This window comes from Rhinolophus ferrumequinum, chromosome 8, assembly GCF_004115265.2.
Source record: "Rhinolophus ferrumequinum isolate MPI-CBG mRhiFer1 chromosome 8, mRhiFer1_v1.p, whole genome shotgun sequence".
NCBI classification, from domain to species: domain Eukaryota; kingdom Metazoa; phylum Chordata; class Mammalia; order Chiroptera; family Rhinolophidae; genus Rhinolophus; species Rhinolophus ferrumequinum.
The window spans coordinates 19244880-19271471 of record NC_046291.1 but is presented as its reverse complement, the minus strand read 5'-3'; the positions used below and the strand labels follow the sequence as shown (position 1 = coordinate 19271471).

The following is a 26592-nucleotide window of genomic DNA, read 5'->3' as shown; positions in this document are numbered from 1 at the left end:
AGCAGGGTCCTTAATTTCCCCCTGACATGAGATGACTACAGCTACAATTCCATTCAGTGAATTCTACTTGCAAGTGAAGAGGGTTCATGCAAATTGGTTCTCAGCATGTTTCTTACCATGCAGGGCAGAGAACCTTTATAATGTTGCATGCTGGTCCCCAGACTGAGGTTAAAGAGGAGTTTCTTTACCTCACCATGACAATGACACCTAGAATGCCCCAAAGTTTCTTTTTCTCCTGCCTTGAAACAACCCCCTTCCACTCTACCCTAAATTTCAATGGGCTTTTAGTCAGCTACAAAGAAGGAACGTGGTAGAGTTTATCAAAGATTAGAAGGAAGAGCATAATGGTACAATTTTAGAAGTACATTTCTTATTATTAACTCGTGTTCATTATACAATTCGGTATTAATGTTAAATAATTAAACAAACTACAGGTCTGCAAATTCAACTAACCTTTGCCATTTTGTATTTAACAGATCAGATATCTACATTTCTTTAGCTTTTTATGTATTTGTGGTCAAATGAAAGTATACTTAAGACTACTGGCTATGTCTTCATGCAATCAGTTTAGCATCTGCATTGGATTTCTTACCCCCCCAATCTACCCTCTCTGAATCTTTGGCAAATTGCTGGCTTTTCCCTTGAAACATCCATATTTAACCAGAGTGACTGGCGGCAGCATGCAACACCATCCATGTCTCAAACACAGAAGTTTTCAAAATTCACCCGTTTGTTGTGTCAGTGTAGTAGGGGCACTCTCTCCGCCATTAATGAGAGTGATAACGCTGATGTCATAGTCAATGCCCGGCTCCAGCCCTGTAACTGTGTAGTATCCTACTGAGGAGTCCACAAAATCTTCAAAAATAGGGATACCTTCTCCTGCCGCAACTACTGTGATGCGGTACCCAATAATGGTGGAAGAGTTTAGCGGGGTCCACCTCAGGCCGATGCTTGAATCGGTTATGTCAACAAAGCTTAGATCAGTGAGTTGGGGCACCTCTATTGAGTTACAAAGCAAAAAGGGAGCAAAAGAAAAATAGAGGCAAAAAAGAGGAAAAGATAAAGCCAGTGTACATCAGGTCCCTAGTAGTAAAATTGATGGAATATTAAAGCAATGATGGTAATATGCAATCTGTTCCAAATGATCTGAAAAGACTTTCTGAACATCATGAATAGTTTGCTTTCCTGGGAGAATCAAACAGTTTAATATGCTTTTAGGGATTTTCTTGCATTTTGAAAAGGTCTCTAAACAGTACAGTTTGAACTTCTCAGGTTCCTAAAAATTATAGGCTGTATAAAGATGTCTAAACCATTCCTAGTACCTAGACACAATATCTGTAGGGAATATTAGCAGTGTTTTTAAAAAAAAAAAAAAAAAATTTTAGTAGGAAAATAAAGCTTGCGTAAAGAAGACTCAAAAAAAAAAAATGGTTGGTGAGTTTCTTTTTTCCCCCATACAAAAACTCATGACAATATTATGGCCATAATGCTAATGCATAATGAATATATGGTGTAAAACATGTCATCTAAAAGCATATTCAAGGAGAAGACAGGCCTGAGTCCAAGGCCATTGCCAATATTTTATTTAATTTATAATCAAAGTTATTTGATTAGCATTACTAAACGCATACTACCAAAAAAGTGCGAAGTGGAACACAATCTGTCCACTTTCATTCTGTCACATCCAATTTTGGACAAATAACAAACCTATCCCTAGATAGGTCTTTTCAGTGCTGTCTTTCAATCCACACGAAAGAACACCCTGAAGGTGTGATTTTTGTGTGTGTGTGTTCAATTTTAAAAAAGAAGGATTTGAAACAGCAAGGTGAAAAATTGGACGTGTCAATCAAGTACTATTTCAGTGTCCACATATGGAGGCAGAATACTGTTTTATGGACAGCTGTTGAAAATTGATAAGGACTGTGAAACCAGGCACAAATGTACCAATGGGATGCATTTACCATATTACTTTTAGCCTGTCAGTACTGAGTACAGACACGTGACATCGTTTTAGTAATATTTCCACGTGAGCGGACAATACAGAGTTAAGGCCATGGTTGCCACTCCATTACACACTCATCGCAACAGACAGCATCCCCGTGAAGCACAGACAGTAAAGCGGTGTTAACAGCAAGCATTTGTCCAAATAGTTGCTTTGACTTCATGGTTTTGGAGAGTGTGGTTGGGAGGTCAGAATCAAATCCCAACTATATTTGACACACTCAGCCATCTGGGGATTAAGATGTTAATCCCCACACTTACTGAAACTGCCATTCTGAGGATAACAGCTTATTTTTTCATTACCTGGGGTGATGGTATCAGAGATAGGGACACTTTCCTTGTCATCTTTGACAGTGTAAACACTGACATTGTACTCCAGGCCAGGACTCAGGTTTTCAAAAGTGCAGGAACTCTGATCTTCGTGGACCACTTCTTCAAAAGAATTTCCAGGCTGGCCATTTGTTGGGGTGAGGGTAATTCTATAACCATTAATGTCTGGAGAAAACAGAAAGGAGGAAGTTACTGCATGGAAGATTTGCAACCCGGAGCATATGAAACTAGACTCCAATAACGGACCCACAGAGGGGAGTGGGGAAAGGACTGGCGTTTATTGAGGACTCTACTGTCATTCAGTGCTTACAACAATCCTTTGAGGCAAGTGTTAAGATTCTCAGTTTAAAGAAAATCTTGGAAAGGGGATGTGATTACCAAAGGCTTTCCTGTCTCGAAATTCCATGTTCCTTTTACCAGTCTACCCTGATTTTCCTTAATGGATCACCTGCATGATAGCTGAGGAATTCCATTTTACCTGCTTACTGTGGAGTAGCTCTTAACCCTAGGCACATTCCCCAAAGTGGGTCTGAACCTATGGGATTTACAGGAAGGGAATAAGGCAAGGAGAAAAAGTGAAAAACAAAAGTAGCTCTACTTATTCTAATTAAATAATATGAATTGCTGAAGACTTCAGGAACCATAGAAATAGGTAGTAAAAGGATTGAGGGTGAAGAGAGATTCTAACTAAAACAGGGATGACTACAGATCTGCAGGAACAGACTTGGAGAAAGTATATATAAGTTAAACTTACCAAACGGCAAGGAAATGATGCTAAATTTTTGTCATTAGGAACAGGGTGAAAATTAAAGTGATAATATATATATATATATACACAAGGAAATCCAACTGGATGGGAGATAAATGTTGAGGTCATCACATTTGCTAGCGACTATCCGATGGCAGGCTAGGCCATCCATTAAAACCAACTATTAATGACCTAGCTTCCAACAAGCATGAAACTTGCCAACTTCAAGTTTTAAATCCAGAGTAATTTGGCTGGAAATAGTATAGCTTTGGCTTAAACAATGTTTCCACAGACAATGAAAACTTCACCAAAATCACTCTACTTCAGAGGGAGATTAAAAAAGGATATTTTGAGCTAGTTTTATTCTGTGTGATTGCATACATTGATCAGATAATTCGAGATAATCGTCTTAGTTGTGTGCTCAAGCAAAGGTAAGAGATATTTTAAAAACTACAGTAAAACTAGACTTAGTGAAATAATAAACTAAATACAGCCCTTAAATTACGAAGGATAGCAGTTATGGATGCAATCAACATGAGTTGGAACTTCTGTTTCTGTTTAATTTAGAACTTTCTCAATTATGAGTATGCTGATATCTCAATAGTGATTTTTCCAATATACCCAATATTAAATAACACAATTACACTTTAGTTAACGTTTCTCATTTAAAGAGACTTTCACTTGGGCTTGGCAAAGCTCAGAAATATGTAAAATTTCTCCTGTCATCGCCATGGTACATCATGCTACTTGACTACTGTATAGCTATCTTTACATATTTTTGGATTTTATAATTTTCAATATGTGTGAACAAAAAGCTTAGTCCAAAGGTACACCTAAAGCTTTAAAAATAGTCATGGAACTCCATTTAATCAATTTTCTCAGTATCGAGCATAAGCAAAAACCAAATAAACAATTAAGTTCCAAATACATGATGTTGGGTGTGAGAAAGTCTGAAAACCGTCACTTACAATCTCAGTTTTATAACATTTAAAATTTGTGACCATGAGAAGGTCAATTTTTTTCTGAGTTTCAGTTTTATCATTCTATAAAATGAAGGTCATTTCTACCTTTCATTACCCTTACACTTTTGTGGGACAACTCGGGACAAAATATTTGTGAAACTTCATTGAATAATATACACTTAGAATCTATAATAACTCATAACAGGAAAATTACGTAGTATGATCTCAACCATTTATTTGGCAATTTAGAATGCCATTGAGCAAAAGCCACCTTCCAGAATGTTTTCCTCAGCCTTCATGATTTCCTGCAGCTCAATAAGGGTTTGCTTTGCTCCCTTCCTTGTGATTTAAATAAACATGTAGCAAAACACCTACATGTTGCTCTACGATGTATACTCATGTATTTTTTATGGAGGGATGGGTACTTATACTTTCGACCCTATATTTCTTTGAAAGTAACACAGTTTCTAAAACCTTCATCTTGGAGTAGTATTGCATATACTTGCCCTCTGATACACCCCAAGCTTACCTGGGGTGCTGCTCCTTTCCCAGGAGACTATAAGCACTCCAGTGTCAGGGTTTGTCTCCAGGTGCAAGTTTGTTGGTGGAGTCAATGCTAGGTAGAAAGAAAATTGTAAATTAAAAGTTAAAGCTAATACAAAGCACTTGACCTGTGGAATATTTCCTTCCCTCTCTACTCCCTTCCCTCCACCTCTCCTTTCTCTCTCTTTTAAAAAGAATCAGTAAAAATCTAGTAGTTGTACTATGCAACCATGGTGGACTGCAATTCTCTGTCAGAATTTTTTTTTTTTTTTTTTTTTTTTACGATTAATGATTTTGCAATACTATTGAAATTCTTTCCATCTTGCCGGTTCATAAATATTCTTGACACAGAATGAACACTTCTGATGCCATGGACTATACAACATGAGTTGAATTTGCTACTACTCAGAATTTAGAAATAGCTAATAATATAAGTAGGGGTGGATCTTTCCCCTGTGCTATTATCACAAGTAAAAAGTAATATTGATACCAGTTATTTTTTGAAAATGGAACAGTTTTAAACACTAAAAAAGAAAAAGGAAAGGAGGCAAAGAACTCCTCTTACGTGTCACCACTTTGTTTACAATTGGTGTGTCTTTCTCTTGCCCATCTCTGAGGACTGAGATGGTGTAAACATATTCCACGCCTGGAGTCAGGCCAGACACAACAATGCTTCCTGACTCTGAAGTCACTTCTCGTGGTGCTTCGCCTCCTTGGCTTGGTCGTACACCCAACTAAAAGAAGGAAAGCAAAATAAACACCAAGAACAAATATTTCCAGAGATGGGTTGATGCTGAAAGGTTGTGGTTATGCTTCATAGAATGCGAACTCCTCAGGAACTGCACAATGTGCTTTTATTAGGGAATGCGTTGGGGCCTGACGTTAGCTCTATGAGATACTTTAGCTGGAAATTCTTGGTAGCAAGGGGCTGGGTAGGGGAGGTACCTTCCAAAACTGCATCAAGGTGGCTGGAATGAAAGGTTCCAGAGAAATGTCATCACATACTGTTTTGCTTCAAAAATCATCTCCTGGTACAAACCAGAAGTACACAGGGGCTTTGGGCTACACAGCAGTTCTTTACTATTTTCTTTTTGCTGGAGAAAATCCCCTAGAGCCCTCTCTCTCTTTAATGAGTTATTAACACTCAGTTCATTTTTCAGTTGCTATTTAGAGGTACTAGCCCCTGTAACACTTAGTACTTCGAAAACACTCCTTTTGAAGAATTATGTTCATAGCTTCAACTGCAGGGCATGTTACAAAAGAAGAATTAAAATGAATATGCCCATAATTTCAAATCTCTAAGATTTTATTTCAAAAACCTAAGTAATATTGTGTCATCAGTGTTCAACTGTAGAGACATCCTTCGAATGCAATAAGGCTTCTGGACGTCAGAATGGCACCATTAAGGGAAATTAAAAGGTATTCTGGCGATCTTCAAAAAGGGCTTCTCTAAATTTAAGTACCATAATCATCAGTATGGCCATCTGCATACCTCAGAAAGGAAATGACCTTTGATATATTCTTTTTAAATAAGCAATCATGGGGGTTGAGTCTTGATTTCCAATCATAATAAATATTTACATATACTCTAAATGCAAAAAAAAAAAAAAAGGAATTCTTTTAAACATATTCATTTATATTCATCACTTCCCTAATATCATCACTTTAAAGAACAAGGATCCATATGTCTACAGTGAAGACCTTAATCTTAACTTCTGTTAAGAGATTCACCCACAGGGCTTTGAGCAAGTTAAGATCAAACTGGATGAAAATGTGATTTTTAAGTGACTCTGAGTTTAATTGGTCTCCCTAAATTGGCGTTTGTGAACTTGTTAACACCCATTTGGAACAAAGCATCAAATGGAGTGTCCTTTATATTTTTAAATGTAATTCCCTGGGGGAAAGAATAGAGAATTTAAGATAACAACTACAACAGTTCCATATTAATGTTTAATCCTTTGCAAAGCACTTTCACTGCTTCTGTCCATCCTTCCAGCCATTCCGTGAGGCAGAAGTATTATTATGCCCTGACAATGTGGTCAGAGAGGTATGAACAGAAGCAGATAACAAAACCTAGATCCTCTGCCTCCTGAACACTTTGTTTCTACCACATCCAGAAACAGGAGGACACCTCAGTGCTGTATCATTCTGAGATTAGGAACATGTGCCATTTACCTTAAAACCAATCCTTGGAACAGGCGTCCATGTAATCACAATGGTGGTCTCAGTCACCTCAGTGTTGTAAGGTGGAATGGAGCCCGTGGGCTGCACTGTGAAATGAAATCAATGCATGTGTCAAAACCTTGGAATCACAGATGATTGCATAGTATTCATCAAGGACCTCCGTTTAATCAGCTAGTGGATCATATGTCCCTTCACTGGGTGAAAATTTGGAGTAGGTCAGGGCTTCTCAATCATTCAGGTGCCACCCAAATCATCTGAGACTTGGTTAAAATGCAGGTTTGTATCTTTTCATTACATCTGGGATTTGTGTTTGATGACAATAAATTTCCCTAGTGTCAGTATGTAAAACTGGTCACCACAAACTGATTCTTCTTCTTCTTCTTAATCATTAATTTGAGAACAATGGTTAAATTATAGATGGCGATCTAAAAATAGCTTTATGCTGCATATAATGATGGTCAATTATTTTGGGTTGCAGTAGGAGATGACATCAGAAAGTTAAACAAAATTGGCCATTATGGATGCACTTATAAATTCTAAAGATTCTTTCCTTAAATATATGAGTATGCATTCAGAATAACAATACTGCAGAAATTTAACATTCTGCCGCTAGAATCAGGAATTACAGCATAAGTTTAATCGCATGTCTTAGCATCATGAGAGCACTGTTATTTCTCTTAGTGAAAATATTACTTTAAAAAAATAAGAAAAAAGAGTATGTGTACAGAAAGACAGATATTTTCAGTAATACTACAAACCTTATTATAAATTCAGAATTCCTAAAATATAATTGGCTGAACAATTAAATCTTGTAATAAGAGCAATAAGCATTTCAATACCTGGCTGCTATGGGAAAGGTGAGTTCTCAGAAGCCAAGACATTTGAGTAGAGTAAGTTAAATTCAAGGATATCTAGTGTGTTGATGGCCCTGGCCACATGTTTGGAGCCTTCACAATTGCTTCCTCTTTACATCAACCAAATTCTGTCCCCACTGGGAAAAAAATACTATTAAATGCATTTATACTAAATTATAAATGGCTGGTGAGACAAAGTTACCCTCCAGAGTTATACAAATGGGGATTAAAGTTTTAAGACTCTAGTCTCTACTCAGCTCCTGTCAATTGTTTTTACTTTGTCATGTGGAAATTAAGAACGAGTATTCTTCCCATTTTTTTTTTTAGTCTGGATTTTAAAGTGCCATTTAAAAAAAAATATTTTCAAAATATTGTGTGTAAAAAAATATGTGTGTGAGCCATTTTGTAATGACAATGCTGATGGCTGAACTGAAGTACTGCTGGTTTAGTGAGCTGTTTCCTAAGTATGTTATTATTTTGATGGCATTTGGGGGTCAACCAGGATGGGTGACCTGTGATGCCTTCCCACTGTCTCTGAAATCACTTACCACTTGGCTCCTGCAGACTTAGCCAAAATACCATGGCCAGTCCTGTGGGACTATGTCGATAGCTAAAGAAACAATTCAGTAAGCAGTCAGCTTCTTTCCCTGAACATCAGGGAAAGCCACAACTTCTTCACATATTACGTTCTCCTCAATTGTCTTGGGCTTTAAGAGTAGGTATTTTCTATTGCTTGAGCCAGCCAGCTAGAATATTCTCAAGTTGAAGACGATGCTTTCTGTCTGGGAAGACCATTACAGGAAAATCTCCACACTGCAAACTCACAAACTGATGTCAAACGAGGGATGTGACTGTAAGTGCTCTTCCCCCCGAAAATAAGACCTACTCGGACCATCAGCTCTAATGTGTCTTGCAGAGCAAAAATTAATGTAAGACAGGTCTTGTGTTACTATAATATAAGACCCGGTCTTATATAATATTATAATATTATATAATATAATATAATATAATATAATATAATATAATATAATATAATACCGGGTCTTATATTAATTTTTGCTCCAAAACACGCATTAGAGCTGATGGTCCAGCTAGGTCTTATTTTCGGGGAAACACGGTATGAGCTATGAATTCTGGCAGGTCTCATTCGCGAAGAACAGCCTGGCTGTTAAAGAAATAAAATTGGCCCTATTTAAAAAGGAATAAGCTGAATTTCCCCCAGAAACAGTTCCCACCCTCCTCCCAGTTGCTCGTAAGAATTTATAATAGCAGTAGTTACAAAACCCAGCAAAGTGATTCCCAGAATTCAGTTTAGTCAGACAGTAAAAAAACTACGGAAACTTCAAGCAATTTCAAAAATATGCAAGCCCTGCTGATGTTTACAGCCTCGGAGAGTACCTGAAGTTCAAATAAAGTTGTAGAATTCCCTGCTTACATAGGTTTACTTAAATCTAAGCTTGGTTGAGCTGTTTTCATTATCTTCCTTCCTTAGTCAATCACCTATTAAACAAATAGTTTTTGAAAATATACTAAGTATAAGGCACTATGTTAATCTTTATCTCATAAAAGTAGTTTTTACTATCAGCACTTTAATTCAAATATAATTCTATTTTATATAAATGTATTTTGCAGAACATAAAATACTATGTCCTATCAAAGTCTGCAAAAGTACTTAAAATAGATTATATTGACCCATCCCACTTTATTATTGTTAGTATTACTAAAAATTGTTTTTCTTTTATAGGCACTCTGTCCAACAACAACAAAAAAACTACATAAAATACACCTATGTTTAGGAGTAAAAAACATAACTATGTAATTCTACATTTACATACTTATTTATATGTTTATATAAATGTAGAAATATATGTAGTCAGTAAAAGACTACACCTACTGAAATCTTTATTCTAATGCCATGAAGGACAATTATAAAATAGATATTACAAGAAATAGATATTTATAAGAAATACAAAGATATTGATTTCATGTTAATAGATTTTAGAGTATCTCAGTAACATGTAATATAAAATAGCAAAATGTTAAGGCAAATGTACAAATAAAATGAAAATTTTACTTGCTGATGAACAGTAATTATTTAGGAATAAGCCTTCACTTGCCAAACTTCACACACCAAAATTTTTCATAAATTATGAATTCCTATAGGGAAAAGTACATAGACAATTTCTTTGGAAAATAATTCCATAGCTGTTCTTTAGTTCCATAGAACTAAGCTTATATTTACTTTTTTAATGCTGTTTAACATCTATATTTTAAAATTAGTCAAAGGGTAAGATTTGTTGAAAGCATTTAGAAAACTACAAACTAGTTCGTAGTTGCACACACACACATACATATGTAAAATGTTATGTTAGGTACTTCTGTAATTCAAAATGTCAAGTTAAAAATAACAAATAATGCTCAGCTAGAAATAAAGGGGTCTTATAATTCTCTGTAACATAAATGAGAATGTATTTAGTAGTAATCAGTTTATGAATACAGGCTTTTATTGTGATGTACACATGTAAGAGATTTAAGGCTACTTCCTGCAAAATGCTGAGCAAAACGACAAAGATGACCAAAAATTATTGTCAGTATTTTTTTCCCTCTGTGGAATTTCAAGAGTAATTTAAGAAAGATTAATTAAAAAAAAAAAAAAAAAACCTATTCTGTTCTACAAAAGTACTTTAATCAGCTGCAGGCAGCACTTGTAAAGAAATCATTTACTTAGCTTCTTGTTCTGTTGGTGTCAATTCAATTGGTAGATGTTTTTATTCTACACTTACTGCTACCATATGATACCCAAAGTATTAGAATCTAGACGTGGTGATTTTTTCTTGCCTTAACTAGTATTTGGTAAATTTATTTAATACAGTAGAATTCAATTTTCAAATAATGGGCGCTTTAAACCGTGTGACTCAAAATGTTGGTTCCAGACGAAATAAGGAGCGTGGCAACATATATAATTTAATGCACTGCTTCCTTCATCAAGAAAATCTTGCTTCAGAAAATTATTAACTAGATTAAATAGTGTGCTTCATGATTTACTTTCTAGCACAAGCTTCTTATTGTCCAGTGACACACAGTTCACGGACGAGCAGCTGGTCCCCAGACCACACTTAGAGTAGCATTTCTTTAAATCTTAAAAAAAAATTTTTGAATTTATCTTTTATTAAAAAAATAATTTTTAAAATTATTTTTATTTAAATCTTGTACTAAGTTTTTTAAGTTATCTTAAAAAAATGGATGAAGCACAGAAAACGTAAATTTAGATAAAAACCTATAACCTCACTAAGAAAAGACATTGAAATTTTGGCTTACGAGTAGTGAAGACTCCAGTGGCTCTGGGGCTCTGCTGGTTGCCTTTTACAGCCACAAGGGTGACAGTGTACTCGGACCCAGGCTGCAGATTCCTGAGTGGGTACTGCGAGGCTGAGGGCCCCACGTTGTACTGCTTGGGCTGGCCTCCCCGGGTCGGACCCAAGGTCAGTCGGTACCCAGCTATCCGGGCCTGAGGTGGAGTCCAGATCACTAGGACAGTCGAGTCCGTTTCATTCACAAACTGGAGGTTAGTGGGAGCATCCAATTCTAGGAAAAAAAAGATAAAGCATGTCAAGAAATATCTGAACCTCAGTAATTATCATACTGAAATTCTAACGTTTCACTACATTTTCTAAAGTTTTGGCTTCTTAAGATTGAAACTGCTTATAAGTCAAAACCTTGGAAATATTGAGCCAATAGGAGATTTGCGTGTTACACAGAACTTTGCAAAACTCTATGTCAGTCATGAGAAACTGCTGACCTTTTTCGCTTGGCTATGATTCTGTGGAAAGTCTAATTTTCCAGCATGATTTTCTCATTACCCTCTGGAATGATACAAACATTATAAAGATGGCATAAAAATAAAAATAAAAAAATAGTAATAATTAAAAAAAAAGCGTGTAAATGCCACAATTTACTATGCTGAGCCATACAAGTTAAGAAAAGAGAAATAAGCTCATTAAAATGAGGGCAAGAAGAAAACTACAGGGAACAAAAGCAATATTTTCTGTAGCTACTGAATGGATAGTCCTGTGTGGAGAAACAAAAGTGATTTTTCACATGATTCCGATTCAACAATAGTTATAACATATGCTCAGAATTTCAGAATCATGGTAGGACACAGGTGAGCTTGCATTATTAGAAAGAATCACATACATTGTGAGTTTTCTTCTTGAGTACGATAACTAACAGTTTTCCCTGCAGTAATTTAAAATACTTTTGAGCAGAAATATTTACAAGGTAGTAGTTAAGTAAATATACTAATTGGAAGCATGGGCTTTGGAATAAAAAAGACACAGGTCAACGTGGATTCGGCTCCATCACTTTCTAGACCTGTGAGCTTACAAGTTGCAGAAGTTTTTACAAGCCTGTTTCTTCATGCACCCAACAGGACAACAATAAGACTTTCCTCGTTAGGTCAACATGAGGATTAAATATGAGGATAATACTTATAATGAACTGAGCAGAGGACTTGGGGCCTAATAAGCACTAAATGTTTTAGCAATTACTAGTTGTAAACAATTATACTGCAAAAGTGTTAAGAGCTTACATTTGCAGTCTGAGCTCATTACATTTATTTATACAAAAATGCACTCAAATTTGCAATCCATGTCTCCATTAGCCAAGAAAATCAGGTTCCCTTAAGTTCTCCTCTCTTGGTGCCATTCCACTGGTACGTGTATTTAGCATCCACGTCTGAGTTTTGTTTTCAAATTTAACGTGCTTTATGTCCACTACACTGTCCCTTATGGGCTAAGTATGTTCCGCTTTCTGACTGTAGACCCAGGAGTAAGTGGTGTGCTACACATTCATCAGAGGTGTGCAGTGAGGGTGGAGAATTTGGGGTGGAGGTACAGTCAGGAGTAGGACGTACTCGTGGTCTGTGTCGCTGTCAGAGGCTTGCTCTCCCTCCCATGGTTCACGGCAAAGACTTTGAAGTGATAGGTGACCCCAGGGGACAGCCCCATGACTTCGGCAAAGGTGTTCCTGTTGATGGGTAGCCTCTGCCCATGCTCTCCAGGCAGGTTGACAGGGATCACATCCACGCGGTAACCAGTCACTGCACTCTCAGGAGGTGTCCACATGAGGGTGATCTTCACATCCGTCACTTCCACAAACTGCAGGTCCCGGGGCGGGGGGACGTTATCTAACAGACAAGAGCCAACCAGTCACTCACAATTCCTGCTGAAGGTAATTTTGAAAAAGCCAGTTTCTGATGTGTATAAGACAATTCATAGAGCCTCTCATTCTAGAGCAATGCTAAGTTTCCTCTCTTAACCAGAGAATATGCTTTTTTGCTTATGTTTTTTCATGGTTCAGTCATACTGTTTACATAGGACATTTGAAGATTTTATTTAATATATGTGGGTAAGCAGATGAGGTTCCACCCTATGAAGTGTCCTATTGAGGGGTTTAAAATGAGGGGTGGAAGGAAGGAAGGAAGGAAGGAAAGAAGGAAGGAAGGAAGGAAGGAAGGAAGGAAGGAAGGAAGGAAAGAAGGAAAGAAGGAAAGAAGGAAAGAAGAAAAGAAAGAAAGAGAAACCTCATTGTGACCACAGAAAAAAATGTCGTGGTTTTCATTTTACTGAATCATTTAATTATACTTAAGAGCAACAAAAGAACTTACCCTTAAGTGTCTAGGGAAAAATATGAAGACTTTATGGTGTTAGTTTTTAGTCAGGAAGGCTAATAACCAGCTTTGATTAGTTACTTTACAGTGAGGATATTTCAGTCGAATTTCGTAAATTTAGGGTTAAACTCATCTATAAGATTACTAGCATACAGGAACTGTTGAAAAAGATAAAAAAAAAAAACAAAACAACTCTCCCACAGAGACAATAATTCTTGCCTCTTACACTTCTGGTCCTCCCCAGCAGGCTAATGAAAGAGCTACAATTCAAGGATGGTTTTGTTACCTTGTAAAGCCCTAAGAGATAAGATACCACAGGAAGTGTCTTGAAGTTACCTGGACGTGGGACACCAGTGGTTTCTTGTTGAATGAAAACAGGAGTACTCTCTTGATTTTCTTCCACAGCATAGATAGTGATGTTATATTGAACACCAGGCTGCAAGTCACTGAGGGTGACGGAGTTGGCGGTTTCAGGAAGGTTGAGTTCTGTGCTACTACCTTCTACTGATGGTGAATACACGATTCTGTATCCTACAGATTCATGAGAAAAAAGTAAGACACACTGTTTGATGGAACAGAGGTGTAAAAAGTCATAAATCCTCCTTTTTCAATAGCCTTTAGTATCTTGCTTGATTAGTTAAGAACTCATGATTCTTTTTGACTCTTTCAATGTTGCCACTTCTTTTAAGAAGTATTCAGCACAAAGATAAAATAAGAACAAACATACGCAACTTTTTAATAATAAATATCATCCTTAAAGACCCAAAATCTTTCATAAATGTCTATCAGAGAAGCCACGAGGTGAAAATAAACCTTCATGTTAAACAGAGATCTTCTCTTTGTGCTCTGGACGATGGAAGCAATTCATGACCCACCCTGAGCACAGAGTTGTTGTTAGCATTCTGGGAGTCTTTTGGGAACATTGGAGACAGTTGAGTCACCTACTGAGCTAAGTAAGAAAGCAACTCAGCTATCTCTTTAAGAACAAATCTTAGAGTGAGGTTTTCAGAAGAATTACCCCTCTTCAATCACGGGAATGACTGGTTTAACAAATCAATGAGCTGGCTGTAGAGGGTGTGTGTGTGTGTGTGTGTGTGTGTGTGTGTGTGTGTGTGTGCGCGCGCGCAGGGGTTGATAAAATGGATTCAAGGGAAAATGATCCATAAGACTTGAAAATAATCACATTTTTAATTAATATCACACACACACACACACACACCTCTACCCAATCTAGCATTTATATAGGAGATTTCAGTAATATGCCAGCCCTTAGATCAGAATCTATTCCCTCACCTATTAATGCCATCAAAATTAACATGGCAGCCAAGAAGAGGAAGCTAAGCTGACCTGTGATGGGTGCTTGGGGTCTGCTCCAGCGAACAACAATAGAGGTGTCATCAACTTGGTCCACGGTAGGATCAGGAGGGGCATCAGGTGCTAACAAAGAGAAAAAGGAAACAAAGAGGAAACCAGTCAGGAAATACTGCTACAGGTCTGTGTTACAGAAAAAGATTCTTTTCACACCATGTGGTACACATGTACCTGTTGTCTGTGAAGTAGACAGAATCAAACTCTGCTCTCCTTCTTCAGATATCTGATAGACATTGACAATGTATTTTCGTCCAGGAAGCAGGTCGGGGATGTTCACAGAAGTGGCTGTGCTTGGGAGATCTTTGAAATAAAAAGGAAAAGATGACTGATCAGGGTGCACCAATCCCACAAATGACTCCACAGCCTATGAGGATTATTTTAAAAACTATATATTCATGAGGCACAGGGGAAGAGTAGAAGGAAATGTACTAATGGATACTCAGTAATTATCAATGCACAATGGGATAGTTTTTCTTTCTTTTTATTTCATTGTCCAAATTTGTTCTCTAAAGATGCATAACTTTTGTAATCCACCCCCAGACTTGTAAACCTAATCCTCTTTTAAGCATCGTCCTTACATAGTCCATTGTAAACATAGTAATTGGAAGTCAGGGTAGTGTTTCTGGGCAGGAGATGATGGGGAGTAGGGTAGCAGGGATGTTCTTTTTCATGATCTGGGGGCTGGTCATGTGGGTGTATTCACTTTATAAAAATCCATGGAGCTCTGTTTTTACGATCTGTGTACTTCTCAGTCTGTAGATTATTCTACAATAGTTTTTTTAAAGGCTTCTAAACATCAGACTTTGAAAAGCATGAATGAGGGTACTGTGTACCCCCAAAGCTAATGTTTTCCACTCCAATCCTTATACTGGCAATTATTTCCATAAAGAAAACACTTTTGTTTTATGGACCGGTGCCTGCACAAACACATATGCAGCTCATAGCAGGGACCAGGAAAATGTGAGCATGGCTGGGGGAAAACTCAGCTCAGCTATAGAAAGGGTCAGTCACTTTCCTTCCTCATACTGGCGGGTAGTTTGTTCAGTCTGAGCTGACAACTAGTTCCAAAGCTCACAGACCACCTGCCTGGATGCCATCTCCTATGCACGATCAACAACAACCACTAAAACCTGTCATGACAACCCATTTAGCATACCGAGGTACTGTGGTTCATCTCCCTCTTCACTCAGCTCGTATTCCACACGGAATCCTGACACGGTGTCTGAAGCCGAGACCCACGAGACCACAAAGCTGCTGGCTGTGATTTCAGTCACGGATTCGGAAGTGGACACAAGAGGAGAAAAGGGTGTTGTCTCTCCTGTCACAGTGTTGCCTAGGGAGTCACAGAAAGCAGAAAGAGAGACTTGAGTCATCAAGAATATTTGCCATCATCTGTAGAATATAATTCAAAAGAAAAATGTGGGTGTCATCCATGGAAAAATATGAATCGTGAAGAGAAGTGCTTCCTAAGGGGAGCCCAACTCGGAGAAACTCAGGCACAGACATGCAAATGGCTGGGGTACGTACTGGTCACAGCTGTGCTCGAGCTGGTGGTGGTGAAGTCAAAGCGGGTCACCTCTCTTTGACCGTATTGCTGGACACTGATGAGCTGCCCCTCATATACCACATTTGGCCTCAGGCCTTTAATGGTGTATGAGTTTAAGTGGCCTGGAATGGTGGCTTCCTTCCAGCGGCCTGGAGAATTTTTCTAAAATTTAAAAAAAAAAAAAAATCATACAAGTATTCACAAGGAAGAACATTCAGAGATGATGTGTAATCATCAAAGAAGAATTAGGGAGCTTTGCAGTTTCATTATGGAGGACACTGGAATTAGGAAATGGACATGTAGCAAAGCATGTTAATTGTAATGGTAATTATTTTTATCGCTGACATTTACTGATAGCTTATGATGCACCAAGTCCCGCGCTCTTTTACTTGCATTCTTCCATTTAATCTTTATCTGCCCTCTCCTCCAAGTTAATGATATTATTGTCCTCATCTTTTAGATGGAGAAACAGAGTTTTGTGGGTACTAGGCACCTTCCTTCTTTGCCAGACTATTTAATATCATCAACATAATATGATAAACCCAAGTTTTGCCTCTCCCGATATTTTCATTTCCACAATGAACAGAGATATATTCCTCTTAGAAGTAAGGAAAGCCATATATTTATTTCTCGCTTGGTGGGATACAATTCAAGTTTCTTGCCTTGCAGAAACTGTCAAAGGCATCCTACTGCTTCATGAGTCAGTTCCTGGGACCATCACATACAAGGTTCAACTCGTCTAGATTTATGACTCGTTCTTGGATATAATCTACCCCCATGAAAGTGGTTAGCCAACTTTGGGCAAGACTACAGAAGAATGAGATTTCAGTTTACTTAATCTTTGCTTCTTGGCTTCCAGTTTACATTTTCACATCCTGTTCAACTTCATTAACATGTCATGGATCACAAAACTCATTGCAATAAAATGTGTGGAAAAGAAATATCCTTACTTCAGACAAGGTAAGATTGTTTTAAGTTGTAATTATTCTAAACTAATGTAAGTCAAAATACATTTTTAACGCCCAATTATTTTTTTAAATTAGCCTATCAACCAGTCCCTCAATATTCAAAGATTTAGTTGTCCATTTCTATTTTTGAAATAAATGAAAGTGATCCTAGGGCTCTTTAAATTTTAACTCAAATATACTATGAAAAAAATTGAAATTTGTCATTACAATTAGCTCAGATTTCGTGATAAGTCTTTTATTTGATGTGAACTTTTATGGTTAGCTAGCAGAAGAAAATAGTAGAAAATAAACACTCAGGTCACATACATTAAGGAAAATCCTGAAAAAAACCTTTTTGAGAGTTGATGAGAATTGAATACTGTAAATGTTATAAATTGTAGGCATAAGTTATAAATAATACAATGTCTCTGGGGATGGGATAAGAGATTCAGGTCAAATGTCTCAACAACACTGAAATTTTTTAATTGTTAAAAATCTCAAAGAAATTCATTATTGCCACTCTTTGAAGACTTTCCAATTTAATGTACATTTTATACTTATCTATAAATGTCTTTTATTACAGTAGTCTTCCATAACACTTCAGAGCTAAGTTTAAAGTAAATAAAATTGGTGATGAGATAAAAAGATGAGAGGTAAAAAGGTGTTAGAGGGGAAAAAAATATATTGATTTCATTGACTAACATCACTAGATAACAAAGTTCTGCAAATGGTGATTCAATATACTATGGACATTACCAAGAGCGTGAAAGTGATTTCAACAGCTTGAAGTTTTTCTGAAGAGTTTAAATACAACTGCACGAGTTGCTCAAATGTTTTCTTTTGTTTTACATTGTTTTTAATTTCCAGAATTCAATAGCTGTAATTTAAAATGGACATTTTTCTCCTGTGTTTAAAATAGTGTTTCTCAAATTATGAATCATGAATTTTGGAGCTATAGCAGGGCAGATGAGATGATAATAGAAAATAAAGCCTAGTAGAAAAATATCCTCTTTAGTATGATTTCTTCAATTTCTAGACCTTTCTTATTAGAAAATTACAAGGTTCATTCTTTAAATAAACAAACTGTCATTCCTCATCTATAATTCTCTGTCATCATCTCTTTCCCTTCTATCTAAATAACTTCAGAGGATCAAAAGTAAGATTTTAAGAAACGATCGCTTAAAAAGTGAACCAAAAGAGAGTATTAATATAGCTGTTTTTTCCCCCAAATATGGAAATGATGCCAATTTTTTTTTCCTTTGATGGGGTTATAAAACATACAAAAACTTTAGATTTTTCTTCCCATATTGAGGAAGAATGATTTTAAGCATTATAATTTCTAAATTCTTGCTAAAAAGATCTAACATAAAGAACTAAAGTCTTCTGAATATCAAAAAAGCTAAATTTATACAATTGATTGATCACATATTGTTTCATTACTAAACAAATATAAATGTTATATGGATAGTTTATCAGATCTGTTTGCTCTGAAAAAAACTTTCAGAATTTGTTAATTTCAAGAGAGTCAGTGTGCAAGTTTCTGGTGGCATACTCACAGGTTTCCATCTGAGAATGTACTTGGAAATGTGAGATGGTTCTGGTGCATTCCACTGGATGGGGTGAGAGTTGGGCTGACTGGGGGTTTCAGTGATGATTACTTGGACAGGACCAGATGTGCCTGAAAATGAAAATGTGAGACTTTGTATCTACCTAAAAAATCTGAAAACACGTACTCATAAAGATATATGTACCCCTATGTTCATTGCAGTATTATTCTCAGTGGCCAAGACATGGAAACAACCAAAATGTCCTTTAATAGATGATTAGATAAAGAAGATGTGGTACATACTGTGTTTCCCCAAAAATAAGACCTAGCTGGACCATCAGCTCTAATGCGTCTTTTGGAGCAAAAATTAATGTAAGACCCAGTCTTATTTTACTATAAGACCAGGTCTTAAATATAATATAATATAATATAATATAATATAATATAATATAATATAATATAATATAATATAACATAACATAATATAATACCGGGTCTTATATTAATTAAAAAACCCAGTCTTATTTTACTATAAGATCAGGTAATATAACGTAACACAACATAACATAACATAACACCAGGTCTTATATTAATTTTTGCTCCAAAAGACACATCAGAGCTGATTGTCTGGCTAGGTCTTATTTTCAGGGAAACACGGTATATACAATGGAGTATCATTCAGCCATAAGAAAAGATGAAACACTGCCATTTGCGACAACATAGATGGATCTTGAGACTATCATGCTTAGTGAAATGAGACAGATGGAAAAAGTCAAGAACCATCTGATTTCACTCACATGTGGGATATAAAACTGAAAGCAAACGAACAAACAAGACAGACAAACAAATAAAAACTCATAGACACAGATAATAGTTTAGTGGTTACCAGAGGGTAAGGGGGTTGGGGGGTGGGAGATGAGGGTAAAGGGGATCAAATATATGGTGATGGAAGGAGAACTGACTCTGGATGGTGAACACACAACACAATACACAGGTGATGTATCATAGAATTGTACACTTGAAACCTGTATAATGTTATTAACCAATATCACCCCAATAAATTTAATAAAATTTTTTAAAATGTGAGATTTGATTATGGCGGGTATTCACTCACTTTGACTTAAAATTTAGTGTGTATGGATGGCCATTGTTAAAGACAGTTCTGCTTATCAGTAAATGTGAATATAATAAAACTTATCTGGGAATCAATCTTTTACATAATGACATTGGAAATCAATGCAACAACTCCCTTTTTAGCTGATAAATTATTATTCTTCACATGAAAAGTGCAAATAGAACTCGTTTGTAGCAAATAAAATACATTTAAAAATATGCCTCTTAGTTTGCTTTCTTCTCCATTTTCAAAGTAAGAATTATAACAAAATTGTGAAACTACTATAACACAAATTATGTAATACAGACTACAAATTTCATTTACTTATTAAGTTAAGCTTCTTTGAAGCAAATTCTGGTTTGTGGAGGCTTTCATCAAGAGTGAATCTACCACCTAAGAAGAAAACAACATTCCAAAGGCCAGATGACATGATGTAAAACAAACACATTTCTAAATAGGGTAGACTCTTAGACAAATACACAAAAGTACTAATTAAAGGCTCAGTTTTACTTCTCATCAGTTTAAGCATCCTATCAATTGGGGGGAAAATGTATTTTTATTCAGTAAATACACTCCAAAATCATACCATTGTGTGGTCAAATCATTAAGAGATAAAACTTTTTTTTTTTTAAAGCAGTCATCAATTGAAATGACATTTTACAGGATATACTAAATTCAGTATTTCCACATCTTGACTTAAAGTATGATTTTAGTTCTTTTTAAAAAAAAAGCAAAATAAGGGAAGTGGAATTAATTTCTTAACAGTGTGGACTCAATTCAAGATAATGAAATAAGTGAATAATTTATGCTTGCAGAACAGAACACTATCTTTTCCCCAAACAGTGTCTTTTTATAATGTCAATCAATGTTCAACTCACTAGAATTAAAAATAAAGTTCCTTAAAATAATCTTTCCAAGAATTTCTAACTGCCAATCTGTAAAGCAGAGCAAAATTTTGCACGTTTAATAAAACATTTCATCAAATTAACAGATTTAAGTTTTCTGAAAGCCCTTAAAAAATATATTGCATTTCAAATTTATTCACTTTGCTGTTAAATTCTCTTTGAAAGTAAAGTTTTCTCTAGAAGAACAAATAAACGACTTAGAAATCTATGTAGACACAAAAATTCTACAATAATATACTTGCTTTCACACTGGTAATAATTCAGTCAGTTAAAGAGTAACAAATATTCTTTCAATCTTAAATTCATTTAATACAAGTCTGAGCCAAATGAATTCCAAAATTCATGTATAAAATTCTCAATTTTCCATTCTAAATTAATATATATTTCACAGAACATGGCAGGATGCGTGTTCAATTGGCAGAAGTCAAGTCCATGTTCCTTTCTGAATCACTCCTTTTGTATATGAAGATTCTCACAAACGTAAATAACTTTTTAAAGAAAACACTGAAGCAAAATTTTAGAGATATGAATATTTAAAGTACTTCCAGGTAAAACAGTAAATATAGCAACAGTATGTCCTTAAAATATTTACAGTAATTGGTGTAAGGTTGTTTAAATATTGATCCTTTAAAGAAATCTTATTATAATTTCCTCCAATAAATAGAGACCTGGCACGAGTATGTGTTTTGTTTAGTTTGGCATTCATGATTCTGAGGGAAAAATGTTTATGATGCCATAGCATATACAACACCAAGAACGATCCCTAATGTAAACCATGGACTTTGGATGATAATGTTGTCAGTTCAGACTGTAATAAATGTACCACTCTGGTGGGGCATGACATATTGACAAGAGAGGAGGCTGTGCGTGTGTGGAGGCACGTGTGGAATTCATGTGTGGGAAATCTCTGTATCGTCCTTTCAATTTTGCTGTGAACCAAAAAATGCTCTAAAAAAAAATTGTCTTTAATTTTTAAAAGTTTATGATAGTTAAACGCCTATTAAGATTAATTTTAGACAAACAAATGACCTTTACTGTCTACTTTTAAGTCTAATCAAGCTCCTAGGTCCACAAGGAGGATGATAAAGAAGGGAGTTGGAAAAGCAAAAGGCGACTGACTCAGTGATTTTTGACCCAAGGGAAGGAACAAAACTACAAAATTTCTTTTTTTTCTAAAACTTCAAGTGTTGGTTTGAAACTGTTTTCAATATCAGGTTTGTATCACAGCTCATCTTTAAGGGAACTGCATTGAAAAGCAATGGGGATGTCACGCATTTAGCACATTTCTGTCCAGAAAGTAAAAAGACTGTGTTCATTATTTGTAAGGTCAATTAAATTCCCATTATCACTATTCTCTAACTTATTCTGCATATGATTTCACAATGGAAAATCGGAAAATTCTGACATCATTTATATTATGTAGACTGGAAATTTTGATAATTCTTTCGATACCAGTTAGTTGGTAAAACTTTTAAAATTAACCTAACTGAGCAATTACTCACCATTGTGAAACTTTACTCCTTCTCTTCTTCAATATGATCAGGCTAACAATAAACTAGTTAAGTAAAGATATGATACAAGGTGTATAATGTTAAAACCAGTTTAAAATCAGGTCAAAAAGAGTAAGTTCCAGTAACGGTGACCCTGGAGAAGTTAAACATTTATGGGTTTGTGACTCAGTCTTTTTTTCTCTGTTTTGTTTGCTGAGATCTGTGCTTTCCTTGTTGTTTATTGACATACCAAATACCTCTTATCTTCTGTTAGTTTGGACAACTCTACCAAGTCCTCTGTAGGATGAACAAATAGGGCACAGCTCAGAGACACTCTATCGGTAACCTGGTGTTCCTCTATTCTTCCCACACTCGTAGAGCCTCACATGCTAGACATGAATTATTGAGCAGACCAGCACACAGATAAGCTGTGCACTGAGGGGAAGTGCCAATCCCCTGTCCCCTATGTCAAGGGGCTGCACTGTTACCATTTTTAAAGAGTAGAAACAAGGTCAACATGTAAAACTCCACACAGAAGGATTCCTTCCCATCTAGACTTCATCTCTGACATGTCCACCGAAATGCTTCCAGCAGCAGCTACGGGAATAGGCTTACTTTAAAAGACAGAAAAAAACGTTCTCTCTAAATTGTTGAGGTGGAAATCACTTTCAACAGATTGCCTCACCACACCAATGACAACCAGAAACATAGAAACGAGAAAGCATTTTTAAAGAAGTTTCTACCCTTTGATTACATAATTAAAGAAAAAAACTCAGTTACGTGCTTTCTGAACTTACAGTAATTCTGCAATCAGACTCCTAAAAATTACTAAATAAAATTTTTTTTAAATGATTCTTATACCCAAATTCACCAGGAAATACAATTTAAGAGCCTGAGACTTGGGGACAATGGATCTCTTTAAAGGTCATAGGAAGACTATATCTGGGTGGTGGATATTAGGATCCCAGATTGTTAGACTGTTAGTTCTGGAAGGACTTCAATCTCTCCATTTTACAGATGAGGAAATAATGAATGAAGCTTGACATGTATCTCTTTAGAAGCATAGACAGAGCTGGGACCCATGTCTTGGGAAACATTGCTTTGGCCAAATTGTTTCATATCTTGTTTTTTAGTGAATTTCTTATCACGTTATGGAGGGACTTAATTAACTTAATCTTAATATCTGTCGCAGGCAGATCTGTCATCCTGAAAATTTCTCTTTGTTTCTGAATGTAGGCTATGTTTTAAGTCTAAAGTTAACAGAGGTCTAGGAGGCTTTGCACCTCAATAGTTGCTCAAATAACTGATGCCTAAAAATTAGACTTAAATCATTCAACACATTTTGTTATAATTAATCACTCAGTGGCAATTAAATTCAAAATCTTTTTTTCTAAAATGAATTAACAACACCTACAGTGAAGTATTATGTCCTGTGACCTGAAAAAACCCAACAATAAACATTTGAGAGTATTTGAAGTGCCTGGGCAGAGAATCGACCGAGTTACTCAACTTGACCCAGGATACTTTGTTGCACACTCCAATTGATCAAACAAATGAAATTTTTGACAAAAAGAGGGACTAGGTAGAATGTGGAATGAACAACCCTATATTGTTATTTCATGTAATTTCTCTATCCAACTTCTCTGTTAAGAACCGTAACATAGAACGCCAACCTTTTCCTCTCAGCATAGCTCACCTCATGGTTTCTATTTCCGTGTATGGATGTGAGATGAAATTAGCCAGAGTGCTTTAACCTCATGGAGTGTTTTACAGTGTTAAGAAACAGATTACATACAGGCACAGCCTTCCAGATCTTTTACTTGATTGGGGAGAAAGGAAAATCATTTTAGTCAAAAATTTGATTGATTGTTAGACAGTGATGTAAGAAAAGGAAGGGAAAGTAAGGGGAGTCCAACTTAGGCATCGGAATATTAATAAACACTGATGTCCTGTTTTCATAACCCAGTCTACAGTTCTCAATTTGTAGTAATAGAGTTTCTCACCTGGATAGCTCTGTAAAGGCTGGCAATGCCACTCTCCAATGCCACGGCCATAGCAATAGCACTGGTACCTGACACTATGCACAAACTTCTCCCACGAGTCTCCAATTTGATAAAATGTTCGGGTTTCTGAATCCTGGCATTGGTCTAAAATACATACAAGTAAAAGATAAGACTTAAAACTTACAAATTTAATTTCAGTATGATAGAACATTTCATTATTAATAGAAAACTGCAAATACACGGTTACAAAAATAATTTGCTCGTATCTTTTACCACACAGGACAATTAGTGGTTAAAAAACAAAAAAAGGACCCATTGGGAAGAATATTTAGTTTCTAAAAGAATAATATTCCTAAGTAAAAATTCTAAGATTTAGATTTCAGTGTATATTGATATTCTGAATATTAATTTTAGAAAAATAAATCAGATACTGTATTTTACCCATATTAATGCAACCGATTTACGATTTGCCATTTGAAGAGCAAGGACAAAATATCACTTTAAACACTTCTTCAAAAATTGGAGGACTTTATTTTACACGTAAATAAATGAACAAGGTTTTAACTGTGAATACTTGCTGAGCAGTTTCTAAGAAAACCTCTCAGGCTTTTTCCACTCAGCGCTGGCAATCGCAGGTCAAACAAACTCATCTGATCAGTTCGTTTTCTTAGCGAGCAACCTGTCTCTTTCAGTAAAGGAATATTAATGGATTACCTTAAAGCCAGTAACACAGTTCTTCTAAGGCTCAACCTTCACTATTTGCTTAGATCTATTATAAAGGGCAGCCAAGAAAAATAAAGTATTTGGAGGGAGGTATTTACTGGCAAAATCGTTTGCCCATGTAATTGCACAGTCAGCAAAGTTCTCTCTCATGACATGGACTATCTTTATGATTCAGAACCAAAGAATGTATTTTATTTCATTAAAATGAATCTGCATTTGTCACCAGATTCAGCAAAAATACACGACTACCAATATCAAGATTATATGTTAGTCCAGGATTAAAAGAAAGACTTTGCAAAGCTCTTTGAAAGCCACTGATCAAAGTCTGGATCCAACTTCAATCATGTAACATCAAACAGCTCTCCTTATTTGAAACTCTCTAACTACTCTCCGTGGCCAAATCCATCTAGAGACCAAGGGACTTACCAATGGGATCGCACTTCCATCTGCCCCGGCCCTGACCGAAGCAGGTACAATTCAGCATGTGTCCCTCTTCATGACGTTTGTGAAATGTATCGTTCACATTATAAGTGATGTCGTCGACAATGCATTGATCTATTTAAGAAACAGTGGAGTGGGTAGAAAACTTTTTTTAAGTTTCACTGATGAAATTTTAAAAAGCTATGCTTTCCAAACTACAGAGTTCCTTCCACTAAATTATCAACACCTCCCATGAGAACAACTTTTCTACTGGCATAGAATAAATATTTTTTCACAGCTTAGTCAGTAATACAACTATTGCACACACAACAATTCTGTCTCAGAAACTTGTAAATAAATGACAGAGGTCAAAATATCTACCCCTAAAGAACATGGTAAAATACCCCTTCTTGTGGAAAACCAATTTTTGAATGAATACACATGTCTTACTTTTGGAAAAGTTTTTGCTTAGTTCATAATGCTCTTTAGATATCTGCTTGTTATGATAAATTGGAGGAAGATTAAACATATTTATATAGCACCCAGCATGGTGTGATGGTCAGATCTCAGAAATGGTGGAGGTGGGGAGATATTTGGATTTGGGAAATAAAATGAAATCTGTGGCATTTGTAAAGTTAAAAAACAGTATGCCAACTCTGTTCTTAACTCTCTGACAGAGTGTTCCTGAGAATACTGCTTTCTCTCTTTGGGTCAGCTCCTTCATCTGCAAAATGAGGAGTCGGTCCGTGTGCCTACCTAGGATCCCTTTCATCTCTGCAACATCACATATAATTATTATTACTGCTGTCTTACTCGTTGAACACACAAAAATGTTCTCTAAAATAGAACAAGTTCAGGCCAAGGTCACCACGCTAGCTACATGAACTATATATTAGTTCAGAGTTCTACCTAAATCTTACTTTTCACATCAAAGAAGTAGAAAAACTCAAATAGTTCCAATAAATCAATATCCCTATATTATATACGTGAGTCCCAAGGGGAAAAACTGCTCTCAACAAAAGAAATTGGTCTCTCTAGGTGTTTTGTCTCCTTAAATTCAGATCTGCAAGGATCTGATTTTAGAATAGCAAAGTCTCTTTTCTTTACAGAAATTATCCAATCATTTCTAGACATGAATCCACTGGCACAACGAAACGCTAAAAGGATCAAATGATGGTGTTCTAGCCTTTGAAGTCAACTTTTTGGCTCAGCCTAAGTACTTACATCCTGGAAATGT

General features: G+C 36.0%; 1 protein-coding gene across 14 annotated transcripts in view; it reads right to left on the bottom strand.

The window, feature by feature from the left end:
* FN1 (fibronectin 1) overlaps nucleotides 1-26592 on the bottom strand; it is a 66695-nt gene that overhangs the window by 27039 nt on the left and 13064 nt on the right. For 8 of the 14 annotated variants that reach the window (XM_033112728.1, XM_033112718.1, XM_033112719.1 and 5 more), the window contains exons 11-25: nucleotides 25362-25490; nucleotides 24213-24356; nucleotides 18711-18832; nucleotides 16189-16369; nucleotides 15818-15994; nucleotides 14833-14961; nucleotides 14638-14727; nucleotides 13627-13821; nucleotides 12535-12807; nucleotides 10941-11207; nucleotides 6760-6854; nucleotides 5150-5318; nucleotides 4571-4657; nucleotides 2305-2496; nucleotides 727-999 (exon numbers count right to left, since the gene is read on the bottom strand). In XM_033112728.1, coding sequence (XP_032968619.1) covers nucleotides 727-999; nucleotides 2305-2496; nucleotides 4571-4657; nucleotides 5150-5318; nucleotides 6760-6854; nucleotides 10941-11207; nucleotides 12535-12807; nucleotides 13627-13821; nucleotides 14638-14727; nucleotides 14833-14961; nucleotides 15818-15994; nucleotides 16189-16369; nucleotides 18711-18832; nucleotides 24213-24356; nucleotides 25362-25490 — 2523 coding nt within the window. The remainder of the gene's footprint in view (nucleotides 1-726; nucleotides 1000-2304; nucleotides 2497-4570; nucleotides 4658-5149; nucleotides 5319-6759; nucleotides 6855-10940; nucleotides 11208-12534; nucleotides 12808-13626; nucleotides 13822-14637; nucleotides 14728-14832; nucleotides 14962-15817; nucleotides 15995-16188; nucleotides 16370-18710; nucleotides 18833-24212; nucleotides 24357-25361; nucleotides 25491-26592) is intronic. The other 6 variants (XM_033112722.1, XM_033112724.1, XM_033112729.1 and 3 more) reach the window with 1 other exon arrangement.